At 40.1% G+C, this 14036-nt stretch overlaps 1 protein-coding gene across 5 annotated transcripts in view; it reads right to left on the bottom strand.

Annotated features, from left to right (window-relative positions):
* LOC126458580 (lethal(2) giant larvae protein homolog 1) overlaps window positions 1-14036 on the bottom strand; it is a 354490-nt gene that overhangs the window by 17488 nt on the left and 322966 nt on the right. For 3 of the 5 annotated variants that reach the window (XR_007585663.1, XM_050095712.1, XM_050095713.1), the window contains one exon: window positions 4155-4210. The exons of the other annotated variants lie outside the window; for them this stretch is intronic. Coding sequence is in view for 2 of the 3 variants with exons in the window: in XM_050095712.1 (XP_049951669.1) it covers window positions 4155-4210 (56 nt within the window). In the remaining variant the exon portion in view is untranslated. The remainder of the gene's footprint in view (window positions 1-4154; window positions 4211-14036) is intronic. 5 annotated transcript variants of the gene reach the window in all.

The following is a 14036-nucleotide window of genomic DNA, read 5'->3' as shown; positions in this document are numbered from 1 at the left end:
TGTCGCAGTAGGAGTTACATTTTCATCAGATAGACTTAATATTCCATGTTGTTGTTGTGGTCTTCAGTCCTGAGACTGGTTTGATGCAGCTCTCGATGCTACTCTATCCTGTGCAAGCTTTTTCATCTCCCAGTACCTACTGCAACCTACATCATTCTGAATCTGCTTAGTGTATTCATCTCTTGGTCTCCCTCTACGATTTTTACTCTCCACGCTGCCCTCCAATACTAAATTGGTGATCCCTTGATGCCTCAGAACATGTCCTACCAACCGATCCCTTCTTTTGGTCAAGTTGCGCCACAAACTTCTCTCTCCCCAATCCTATTCAATACCTCCTCATTAGTTATGTGATCTACCCATCTAATCTTCAGCATTCTTCTGTAGCACCACATTTCGAAAGCTTCTATTCTCTTCTTGTCCAAACTATTTACCGTCCATGTTTCACTTCCATACATGGCTATACTCCATACAAATACTTTCAGAAATGACTTCCTGACACTTAAATCTATACTCGATGTTAACAAATTTCTCTTCTTGAGAAACGCTTTCCTTGCCATTGCCAGTCTACATTTTATATCCTCTCTACTTCGACCATCATCAGTTATTTTGCTCCCCAAATAGCAAAACTCCTTTACTACTTTAAGTGTCTCATTTCCTAATCTAATTCCCTCAGCATCACCCGACTTAATTAGACTACATTCCATTATCCTTGTTTTGCTTTTGTTGATGTTCATCTTATATCCTACTTTCAAGACACTGTCCATTCCATTCAACTGCTTTCCCAAGTCCTTTGGTGTCTCTGACAGAATTACAATGTCATCGGCGAACCTCAAAGTTTTTATTTCTTCTCCATGAATTTTAATACCTACTCCGAATTTAAAAATATTCCATAGCTTCTGTATAATGATCATGGTATTTATCAGACAAAGCTAATGTCACATAGCCTGGTAGCCTTTGTTCAATTTTTTTGGGTTGTGGGGTTGAACTTACTCCATCCTTTGGCATTGATGGTGGAGATTTAAAAATGGGCACAAAACAATTAATGTTTTTATGTGCTCATTAATATCCATGGTAAGCTGTGCATCAATGACACCCAATCGCAGAATGGTCAGGAAATTAGGATTTTAAGCTAGTTCACGTTCGTAACTGCACAAATCGAATTCTTAAGAATAAAATCAAAGGATGTCATCAATATCAAAGACTGCACTATGTTAGAAGATATTTATGCTGTGAAATGCTCCTTTAACTATTGGAATTAAACCTGACAAACACTGTTGACCAATTTGCAAATGCAGAGTCTTCTATTCTGATGAATATGCTGGGTTACCCTCCAATTACATCAAAAATGAAGATTCTTAAAAAACTAACAGATGTCTGCAGTTTTTATCCTAAGAATAATCCCAAGCAATGTGTCTTCTATCAAATATTGTCTGAACAGGAAATACAGGTTCTTTTGTAATTGCTACTTCTGGAGCCACAGTTTCTGTACATCAAGACTGATTTTCATCATTCAGATATTTTGTTTTATGTCTGAATTTCTGGAGCCAACAAAACATCATGACAGTGAAAGAAGAATCACAGTTTCACAAGTTCAGTAACGGTAATTGCTCGAAGTCCTGATTAACACACACTTAAATGTACTTTCACACATGTCCCACAGACAGGATATCTCAAACTATCACAATGTACTAACAGTCATTAGAAATATAGAATATGAAAACTGAATTTACCTGCATATAATTTTGTTCACCTGTAATCAAATCATGTTGCCCAAACATTTAATGCAAATAAACACTTTCTATTGGATCACTACAACAGCAGATTATTATGTTGCAGGAATTTGTCTACAAATACATTAATATTCACAAACAAAATATTACAGCTATTTAAAAGATAGCTGCTAGCAGCCCAAGCTGACGATCAAAGTCAAGTATGTGTGTATTGTGTTCAATTATTTCTACAAACTGTGCAGTATAGTTGCAAGAGCAAACACTCTGAAGATCTAGAACATGTGTTCTCATCTAGTGAAGGGTGTATTGTTCATGACATATTCCTCCACACATGGTTCCACTAGCATTCCAAGAGTGTAGATCTGTATATCTTCTCCATACCTTCACAATATTATGAAAAGGATAGTTAGTACTCACTATATAATCAAGACGCCGAGTGGCAGCCAGGCACAACCAGAAGACTGTCACAAAATGAGCTTTTGGCCAACAAAGTCTTTGTCAAAAATAGAAAAACACACACACACACACACACACACACACACACACACACACACACACAAAAGAGTGTGCACAAACACAACTCACACACAAGACCAAAGTCTCTGGCAGCTGAAGCCACACCACGAGCAACAGTGCCTGATAAACTGGGTGCAGGTTACGAGGAGGCTGCGACGGGGAGGGTGAGGGATAGCAGGGTAGGGGTGGGGGATGGTGAAGTGCTCCTGTCTGTACACATGAATGGCCACCGACAAACTGTGGCCAAGAAACTACTGGACCACCCTGTTGCTGAGCACACCACCCAACATGATGTTATTCATTTCAGTGACTGCTTCCAAGCCTGTGCCATCTGGATCCTTCTCACCAACACCAGCCTTTCTGAACTGCACATATGGGAACCCTCCCTGCAGTGTATCCTATGTTACCGTAACACTCATGGCCTCAGTCTTTGTTAGTCAATGCCCTTACCCATCTAGTCCCTTCCCTGGTCCCATTCCAGCACTACACAGCCCTCTATTCCAACACACCCAGTCTTTTTACTTCTCTCCTTTTCTGCTACTCTCCCTCTCTCCCCCACCCTCTGCCTAACTTCACGACTGCACAAAGTTTCCCTACCCTCTCCACCTCGTTCCTGCATGCTCCCACAGCAGCACTTTACTATCCCCCACTTTGCCAACCCTCTCCATCCACACCCCAGCTTCCTCCTTACCCCCACCGATCATGCATTGCTGCTCATAGTCTGTCTTCAGCTGCCAGAGACTGTGATCATGTATGAGAGAACAGCATATATGTGTGTGTGTGTGTGTGTGTGTGTGTGTGTGTGTGTGTGTGTGTGTGTCCGATGTCTATTTTTGACAAAGGCCTTGTTGGCTGAATGCTCACTTTGTGACAGTCTTTTTGTTGTGCCTATCTGTGACTCAGCATCACTGATGCATGGTGAGTAACAACTATCCTTTTCATAATATTGTTATATTCCATCCTGGATTCTCCATACCTTACTTAGATGTGCTCTCCCTTCTTCTGCTTACACAACTGCAGATTGACCTTGCAGGAAAACAGTATGACTGTTAGTAAAAATTGATTGAATAAAGTGCTTGGTAGGATTAAATACTTAATAATTTACAGATGTTTAGAAGGTGTAACCTAACGGATACAATGTGTACAAACAGACATGTAAATTTAAAATTTATTTCACAATCTTAAGTTGCACATTTATTTTTATAGCCAGTGCACCATAAAAGTAAATGTGGAACTGAGACTGAAGGATAAATTTTAAATTTCAGCACTGTAGCAGAATCGCCCATAGTGAATATGTTACCAACAGTGAGATATGCAAAAATTTTTCTGTATATTTGCTGGCCATAGTAAGTTCTTGACTTTTATTAGAGGAACAAGAGTGAGGAATATATATTTGTATGTATGTTCTTCCACTTTCAGGTGACAACGCTTGATGTGAACAAAATCCCTCAGTATACACACAGTTCTCCACTTTTTACAGTACAAAAAAAATTATAAGGAGAGCAGACAGTCACACACATCTGCATTACAAAACCCTTCTAGTTACTGTCCAAGAGTGTAAGATGCATGCTATAATACAAGATACTATAAAGTATTAGTAAATGGACAAAATATTGTTAATAATTCTTGTTATGAATAATGGCTTAGATCAACTGTTCTCTGCTTTCATACTGAAAAATAATTATAAAATTATTTAAGTTTGTTATCTGTAAGCATTTTGTTAAAGCCCAACAACAAACACCTACACCACTGTAGCTTGCTCAAAATAAGACAAAAAACACCCTCATGTAAGCCTTTCACAATATAAGCTATGGTCAATGTAATGTTAATACTGTGAAGAAACAGTGAGTCAGAGGGAGAGAAAATATGTTAACTGATTTGTTAGTGTGAACTAAAAAGATATCTAACCTCAAGAGTGTTGGTAGCACGCTGCTCATCGGCCAGAGAAGGCTCAACAACGGCTACTGAGGGCAGGACAACACAAAAAACAAAAAAATCAAGCTGGGGGAATGGGATGAGAAGCAAAAACTATATACTATGAGTTACATGGAGAAGTAACACATTTATGAAAACATGACAAATTGTTATATTACTTTGTGTAATGCTTATGTCAAAGTATATTATTGAGCTGATCACTGCACTCTTCAAGAACCCTAGTAAGTGGTGAGGATTTAAAGTGTGAAGTGATAGGAAAATGCAGTGAACTACTGGTTTCCAGGATTTTTTTTAAAAAAAACACTAATATGTAAACAGCCTCACATTAATGTGGTAGATACAATAGTAACTGAGATTCTTACACTTTTCAATGTTACTGCAGCAGACATGCTTGGAATGAAATACATAAACATATGATGGGGCTTACAAGTTGCCACAATGACAACAAATTAGCTAACCAAAATATTGCATACCACTAGTTATTCATGCTATACTTATATAAATTACATATTTCACCACACCCATTAATGCTAACTTAGCAACACAACACTAATTTCATTTGAGTGAGCATTAAAAAATATAATTTGTTAATTACTAATGACTATCACTGGCATTAAATTTTACACTTAATGCAGATTTAATAATAAAAAGAATGAAACTATTTTAAAACACAAATACTTTACAGATATTAACAGCTTTATGCATGCAGTATGAAGTTATGTTATTAAGTAGTTCTTTAAAAATAGACAAATTGATACTCTAGTAAATTTTGTACCTTCTGGATCAACTGACAGCAGTTTTCACAGTGTAGTTAATTCAAAGTCATTAAAAAAAAATTGAAGATTTTCAATAAAAATAATTTAAAACAAAAGAGCTAATTAATAATGATTTCAATGGCTGCTTTACAAGCCTGGCCATCTGGATGCTTCCCTTAACGACCAGCTTTTCTGAACTGTGCAGATGGCGGTTATCCTTAAGATACGTCCCACACTTGAAACCATCCCAGTCTCAACCTATGGTAACCTACTGTCCTTATACACCCCCCCCCCCCAAACTCTTTTTGACCCCCCCCTGTCCTGTCACCTCAGAACAATTCACCTCCCCTCACTGCCATTGTGCGCTACTCTATCTGGTGCACCCACTTGTCTTTTCCCTTCTCTGCTCCTCTCGTTTTTGTTCTACGTTTTCTCCCTCCTGTCCCTCCCCACAGCCTCCTGACGCTATGTCTGTCAGCCCTCTCCTGCCACCTGTAGTCCCGGTGTGCTCTGCCAGGCAACATTGATACCTCTTCCTCCACCCATACTCCACTGTCCCTCCCCCTTCCCCACTCCACTCGAGACTGTTGCTCATTCAATGTGTATATGTTGCAGTCTGGCCTGAGTGGGCAGAGGTAGCAGTCGTGTGTGTGAGGTGTGCTCTTGCTTGTGTGTGTGTGTGTGTGTGTGTGTGTGTGTGTGTGTGTGTGTTTGTTTTTCTTTTCTGAAGGAGACTTTGGTCAAAAGCTTATATGTAACAGTCTTTTCATTGCGCCTGCCTGCAAGTCAACGTATCATCTTGATGGTTAGTAGCAGTCTATCCTTCTCATAATATTGTTGAGATTCCAACAAAAAGATGAGAAACTGAGTACTGTGCCAAATTAAATCCACAGGACAACTTACCAAAAAAGTGTGTGCGCTTACATAGGGGAGAAGTGAGATTTTGTATAATAATATAGTAAGTGGGTGATTTATTGTACAAAAAATTGTTGCAACCTACTTCTGTCTACTAGCAACTTATCAATAGTATGATCTACTTCATAAAAGACTATGCGACAGGTGTGTGTGTGTGTGTGTGTGTGTGTGTGTGTGTGTGTGTGTGTGTGTGTGTAGAAAATATAAAAGAACTTCTGAGGAAGACACTCTGCACCTGGGAAACACACACTATATAGTGACAAATGAAGACATTCAGCAATGAAAGATGTTGTGTAGGGAAACAGATGTATTGCTGCACAGAAAATAGATACTGTTTTTTATATTAGTGTTGATTCAGCAAGTGATTGAATAAAGTGTCCACAACGTCCGTGTCGTATCAGGTGATTGCTGAATTGAGAGTCGTGTCAGTGCCTGTAAGGAACTTTTGCATTATTTCGAGGTCAAAGATAACTGCGTTTCTGAACAGAACTGTTACAGGAGAGATGGCAAGATTGAGGAAGGAATGGTGATATATCTGGCTACAAAGTTATGTTCTCATATTTAATTTTTTTTAGCAAAAGAGATAATTGTGGAGGAATAACATGGAAAGGCCATTAATATGATATCCGAATAGCCTAGGTGTTGTAGCAAGTACTCATTTCACTTGAGCCATACTGTAGATCATGTTCTGAAATTAAATACCGATTGTCCCAAAGGCGGACAGTTGTTCTATGATCATTCTAGTGCTTAACCGAGTTTGTGGTGGTTATGTCTATCTAGTGCAGTGTAGTGGGCCCAAGTTGGTTGATAAAACAACTTGTGTAGTTTTACAAATTGTTTTGAATTTGTTATTTTAGGATTTACGTACAGTAATGGAGCTGAAGTAGATAGTAGTGGGTGGTTGGATGGAGAAGGCTTTTAGCAGGTACAGTTGCACAGATAGAAAAATTGTCATAGGGATACTTATTTGGGAAGATTATAAGATTTTATGAGTGTTACAGAGTTTAGGAGGACAATGGAAAGTGACAGTGGGTGGTGTGGGGAGGATTTTAGGACTTTTTAAAAATAAAGTTATCACCTTGTTGGAGTAAAATATTGAGGCATGGACACTGCCCAGGAGATGTGTGGGGGAAATTGCAAGACCAGAAAGCCTGGGAGAGGTTCTTAGTATAGTTACCGAGTGATTTGGTGTGGTGGAAGGTACACGTTTTGCCGCAGATGCCTACACCAGTAAGCTCTCGTAGGCTTCTCTATCACGCAACTACCACTCAGATTTTATTGACAAACTCATCTCCTGAACAGTGGTCTCCTCTCACCCACTGAACACCTGCCACAATAGTACCATGGAATGATTCAATTTAAAAGTAATCACCACACACATTAAAACATTTATCCCTCTAAGAGATGGGAGTATCAATTACTGTTTCTGAGAACACCGTCAGCTGCTGACAGATCCACAACCGCATGCACTCTTGCACTTCCTCATCCAGCTGAAACCAACATCCATGCATGTCTTTCTTCAGGTCACCAAAGGTGATAAAATCACACAGTGAATAATTCGGGCTATGTGGAGGAGGTTGCAGTGTTTCCGAATCAAATCACTGAAGTGCAGCCTTTGCTTGATTGGCAGTGTGGGGGCAGGCATTAGCACGTAACAGGATTATGCCGTCCGACTGCATTCAAGGGCGCTTTGACTTTATAGTGCATCGCAAACTCTGCAAAACGTCTTCACGGCACTGTGCTTTTATTGTGGTTCCATGCTCAAGGAATGTGATGAGCAGTTGAAGGAGGTCATCACAACCTTACTTGGTGCCACCATTTCAAGCCCAAGGGTGAACGGCAAAGTCAACAGTGGAAACATTCTACATCTCCCCTGCCAAAGAAATACGAAGCTGTTCACACAAGTTCTAGTAAGGTCATGAACAACTTGGTCCTTCGACAGCAGGGGACCTTTGCTCGTGGAGATCCTCGAACATTGAACCACAACCAATGCTTAGTGCTGTGAAGACACTTTGCAAAATCTGTGATGCGCCATAATGTCAAAATACCCAGGAAAGTTGTTGGATGGCAACACCCTGTTGCACGATAATGGCTGTCCCAATCTGCCCATCAGACGAAGGTTGTGTGTCAGCAATGTGATTGGGAAACACTACAACATACTCCATTCAGCCCAAATTGTTCACTGTGTCATTTTCATATCTTTGGCGACCTGAAGAAAGACATGTGCACATCGGTTTCAGTTGAATGACGAATTGTAAGAGGGGGTGCAGTTGTGGATCCGTCATTGGCTAATTGCATGCTACAAAACAGGACTTGATCATCTTGTCTCCCAGCGGGATAAATGTCTTCAAGATTTACTGTTGTTCAGGAGTCAAAGTATTCAGATGAACTTTTGCATCAGGGGAGGGGGTGGGGGTGGTTTCTGAGTGAAGTGGAAACAGGAATTTTGGATCCTCAGTTATCATCTGTTCAGGTGAGACCTAAATCAACCTGTAAGAGTATGTGAACTTTGAGAATATTGCTACTAAGCATCAGAAAATCCTCATCAATCCTTTGAAGGGCTGCTGCATAATCTCGAGATTGGTGGTTAGTGTACACTGTCTAGTGTCCACATTGCAACACAGTTCTCTCACCAATATGTGAATCCATGTGTGTCTCACGTCACAGAAAATGAGCAACTTTATGGATATTAACAGCAAGGCAGAGCAACAGCATACCATCATGTTGTGTTCGGTGAGGAGAGGACAGTGAGCAGAGGCAGTGCAATACCCTGGGCCATCTTGAATACCTGATCTCTCTCCCTACAATTTTTACCTGGGAGGCAAATTGAAGGGTCAAGTGTAATCAAACAATCCTCACATACCAGAAGTGTTACAGCGGAACATTGATAATGCTTTTGCTGCTATCCCTCAAGCAAAGATGGTATGCACCTCTTTAAGTTTCATAAACTGAGAACAATGCTACATCAGTGTCAATGGTGGCCATTAACAGCATATGAAATTCTATGGTGTTAATTAACAAGGATCATCCTGCATCAGTCTTATTTTGTGTGTGTGTGTGTGTGTGTGTGTGTGTGTGTGTGTGTGTGTGTGTGTGTTGTGTGTGAAAAAGTAGTCCATATTTTGAGAAGTGGTAGTATAGACCAAAACAAGACAAAAATATGTAGTAAACATGGGCTCTAAAATGCTCTATAAACTACCTAGAGAATGCAGTAAATAAATAAGGACATATACCTTTATTATTCTCCATGGATACAGCATACACTAAACAGCTGAACAGCTGTTAGTGGTGTTGCTGTAAATCTGTTCACAGTTGCAGGTAAGTGCAGTGGATACATTAGTTCTAATGGAATCATTTTATGTTTGATAAGTTTGTGAAACATTTTTACATTGTAGTTTTATCTTGGCACTTACCATCATAATGGAAGCCTATTATTTTACACAGGAAATTACAGACATGATCTTATGTTATGGTCTGGCAAATGGAAGCAACATTCAAGCCCACATCCTGTATGCTGAAAAATATCCATAATGCAGAGGTACCATCTGAACAGTTATTCAGATGTCTTTTCCAATGACTAGCAGATTCTGGCCCTGTAACTCCAACAATAGCAGATTGTGCACCATTCATCTCCTGTTTTGGAGGAGCGAGTTTTGCAACTTGTGGAAGAAGATACTGGAACTAGTTTATGTGGAATTTCAGCATCTATCAGGGCTAGTCATTATCTATTTTGGATAATCTGAATGAATAGTCGTCGTACACATATCAGGTACAGTGTTTCCAAGCCCTTTGGACACAAGATCAACTTACCAGAAAGCAGTTCTACCAATGGCTGTTGCAGAGATGCGGTAATGATCCAACACACTGAAGATACTGTCCAGAGACGAGGCTGGTTTCATCTGAGATGGGATTGTCTTTTTTTTGTAACTGACGCGTGGGCTGATGCAAATCCACACACAGTTGAAGAAGCAAGGCATCAGTGCCGATCTTCGGTTAATGTATGGGCGGGAGTTATTGGTGATAGACTAATAGGATCTTACATACTACCAAACAGGTTGACTGGAGTAAGGTATTGCCAGATTCTGTCAAATTACTTTACTGTCCTGCTGGAGGAGGTACCACTCTATCAACAGCTGGAGACATGGATTATGCATGATGGAGCACCAGACCTTTTTCCTTCTCTGAAAAATGACACCTCAGACATACATATAATGAGCAATGGATTGGTCGTGGAGGTCCAGTAGATTGGCCAGTTCAATTCCCAAACTTTTTGATATATGACTGTGGGGAAACCTGAAATCTTTGGTGTATGCAAGCCCTATTAATGATATGCAAACACTACACAAGCACATCAGAGAGAGATTGAACTATTCACTCCTGTTCCTCCTAATCTCTTTCTAGCTCTTCCTCTATCCTTATCTCTAGACTACAGCAAGCACAGTGCTTACAAATGTATCGTCTCTCATCATCATCTACCCTCATCTTCATTATAGCTGGGTTGCTCTTTTTAGTGTGTGTGATTCCAAAATGTTTGTACTAATCTACCACAACACAAAATAATAGCAGTTTTTATTGCTAAGAAGCTATCTGACATAACAGATTAGTACGCAATGGTTTTCACTGTTGAACTATATATTTACACTGTATCAGTTTTGCAAAAAAATCATCTACTTAATGGCACTGATAGTGATACTGATATGTTATATGATGTTGCACTCTGCCTGAAAGCAGTAAATGCTATAGCCTCCATACAGCATCAAAGAAACCATCTTTCACAAACTTTTTGAGCAGTGGATGGAACATATGCAGATTTGCATGGAGCAGCCAGGTGCTGCTTCAACGACTACTACCAGAATTTATTTCATAGTTGCAGCAATTTGCACATCTGCCTCTTTTGTTAAGCGCTGGCCTAGTACATAAAATTTTCTGCCTGTATGCTAAAATGTGTGTGCAGTTCACTGTCGCAAAGTTGACCAATTTTGACAAAACATTTTACAGCAAAAGCCTTCAAGTCTGAAGAACAGTCGGGGCAGAGGACCAATTGCTTCTGTACAAAATGAAACTTTAAATGGATAACAGGGTTTGATAAGAATAACATGCAGTGCTTACCCAGAATCCTGTAAACCAGTTGTTTATATTTTAAGTACAACATTATTATATACTGGTTGCTTAATTGGTTATGTTAAGAACCTGTAAGAGCTCTTAATTGCATTGTAATTAAGATTAAGGTGACCAATAAGGTTACATCCTAATGTCCATTCCACATATTCATGTTGTGCAAGTGTTAGTACCGATGAGGTAATCGCCGTGATGTCTCACTATATGATGAACAAATGTTGATGGCAGATGGTGTCGTCAGTCAATGTCTGCAACCCTTTATATTTCAATCCATTACAAGTCACATTTGGATTAACACACTATTTAATGATGCTGCTATTTTAATGACTCTGCTGACATGTGAACTGGTTCTTTCAATCAAAAGTTCAAATAGACAGATATATCTATCTTTCATTCAATAGATCAATTGTGGAGTCATAAAAAATTACATGACAAATAAAATGAGAGAATAGGTAACTACCCACTGAATGGTAAATGCATGCACAGGTCTCTTTTACCTGCGCCTTCCACAGTGATAAGACCCAACTGACAAGGAATTGATAGTGTGTGGGGCATAATGATGGACTACATACGATATTGTGTACATGGAAGGGGTAGCGAAATACCACTTTGGAAGGATTGTGGGTTATGCGTCCCTCATTTCTAGGCATGAAGATAAATAGTTCACGCCCTCACAAAGGATGTGGTTCAGTTGTTCCAGACAAGAATGATATTGGGTGATAAGTTGGGTGCTCTTTTAACAGCTGGTTTATATCACCATCCGAAGTAACTATTCCTTCTCTTCCACCTAACCAGCCCCCAGTTATCTTCCAGGAAACCCTTACTTCGAACCCTCCTTCTGCAGGGCCCTTCCGAAGAACACAAACCTCTCCATGGAAGGAAAACAGCCATCTGTAACGTCAAGGCTAATTTAATCATCTTCCCTGCAGACAGAGGTTAAACAACTGTCTTGATGAACCACAGTGATTACCTCACAGAAGACATACACCAACTGCCTGTCCCCTCTGCCTACAAGCCCTGCTACAGAGATCTCATATCAGGCATCCAGCATAACCCTGCATCCTTACTCAATTCTTTAGGCCATTCCAGAATCTCTCCTCTGAGTCTGTCTCCCTCCACACTCTGTTACTTCATGCGCAACCAACTTGTAAATGTTTCCCAAACTACAAATGCTCAACACTCCTGTATGCATTATGTAGCCTGTTACCATGTTATCACTAAAAGAATGTCCACTCTTGCTGACCACCATCTTCAACCAACTGCACCTCTCATATTAATGGCACAACCACTTTCTTTGTGACTCTCCGCCATCCACCTGGATCACTACTCATCACGATTGATGCTACCTCTTTAATGACGCACATCTTCCATGCTCATAGTCTTGCCAGTATCAAACACTTCCTCTCATAACATTCTTCTGGCTCACAACCCACCACATTTAACTACAAGGTTTGATCAAAAATTTATCCAATTGAGCTGTGGAAGTGTCAGTACTATTATTTGTGTAAACCTTGTTCAGTGCTTGTGTTGTCGCACAAGATGCTGTCAGCTTTGGATCTACACTATTCAGTCAAGTTTTGTTCAAAACTCAAAAAACCCCCAGCCAAATACAAAATGCTTCAAGAGGTCTATGGGGAGTCTGCCATGTTTTGCTCGCAAGCTTCCAATAGCTAAAGCAATGTAACGAGGGCTGGGAAAAGGTTACTGAAGAAGCCCATTCTGTATGGTGGCCATCAACAGGTTCAACGCCCGATAGTGCCTTCTTCCTGTTTTCATACATCAAAACCAAGATGAAGGGCACTGTTTTGATATCACTGAGCACACCCAAAAGGCGAGGAGAAGTGCTCTAAAGGAAATTCCAGTCACTGTATTCCATGAAGCATGGGGGACTCACTGTAAGAAGTGTATCGCTGCTCTAGGCAACTACTTTCAAGGATATTAATAGACTGTAAGATTTGGATCAATAAATTTTGTAGGTCAGGCACAATTGCGTTACGTTTTGATCATACGTTGCAATTCACTCTTCACATACAACTACTTCTCACTAGAGGGGAACATATGAAAACAAATTTGTGGAATGGCCTTGTGCAAGCAATAACTCCCCTACATGCAACCCGTTCACAGACCATCTAGATGAAACCTTTCTAGCCACCTAAAACACCAAATACCTTGCTTGGTTCAAGTTTACTGATTATATCTTCATGATCTGGGCCGAGGGCCAAGAAACCCGACCCTCATTCCTCCACAGTTGAACACCTTCTCTCCCATTTCCTTCACCTACTATTTTTCAGCCCAATGTGCCACTTCCCTGGACACTGACCTCAACCTCTCTAATGGCTCCATCCTTACCCCTCTCCACATCAAGCCTACTAACCACCACTAATTCTGCATTTTGATAGCAGTCCTCCCTTCCACACCCCAAAAAAATCACCCCCGTACAAATTTTTTGTACCATTATTTGTGGAAGTGACAGATTTAAAAACACACTATTAAAATTTTTAATTAAAAATGCCTTGGCTACATAAAATAATTTATTTTTGTATTAAAGGGTGACCATTTTTAATCTTTGAGAGATTCACCTTCAGACCAGTTACTCCATGATGACTACCGGAGACAGTGGCACAGAGCACGAACTGCTATGAGAAGGCATGAAGCGTCAGCAGTTGATCTCCACACCTTCCCAGAGTGGTTCCTACTCTGCGACACCATCTCGAACAGTCATCATGCAGTTACCTGTCTGAAGATGATCTCACACAGATTGAAACCAGTCACCTTTTAAAATAAAAATAAATTATTTTATGCAGCCAAGATGGTTTTAAATTTTTAATACTCCCACATAGCCTGACCACCTATGGGCTGCACATCTGCTGTGACCAGAATTCTCCAGCCAGCATGCTGAACATCCCACTAAGACCTTCACACAAAGACTTTATCCCCAAACCCAGTCCACAGATGGATTTCCTACACCATATTCTTGCACATCCCTACTCCTTATTTATTTATTTATTGTTCCGTGGCACCAAATTAAGGAGAAGTCTCCATGGTCATGGAACGAGTCAATACATGA

Source organism: Schistocerca serialis, chromosome 2 (genome assembly GCF_023864345.2).
Source record: "Schistocerca serialis cubense isolate TAMUIC-IGC-003099 chromosome 2, iqSchSeri2.2, whole genome shotgun sequence".
Taxonomy (NCBI): domain Eukaryota; kingdom Metazoa; phylum Arthropoda; class Insecta; order Orthoptera; family Acrididae; genus Schistocerca; species Schistocerca serialis.
Note: the sequence above shows the minus strand (reverse complement) of the source record. Positions and strands in the feature narration are given on the sequence as shown.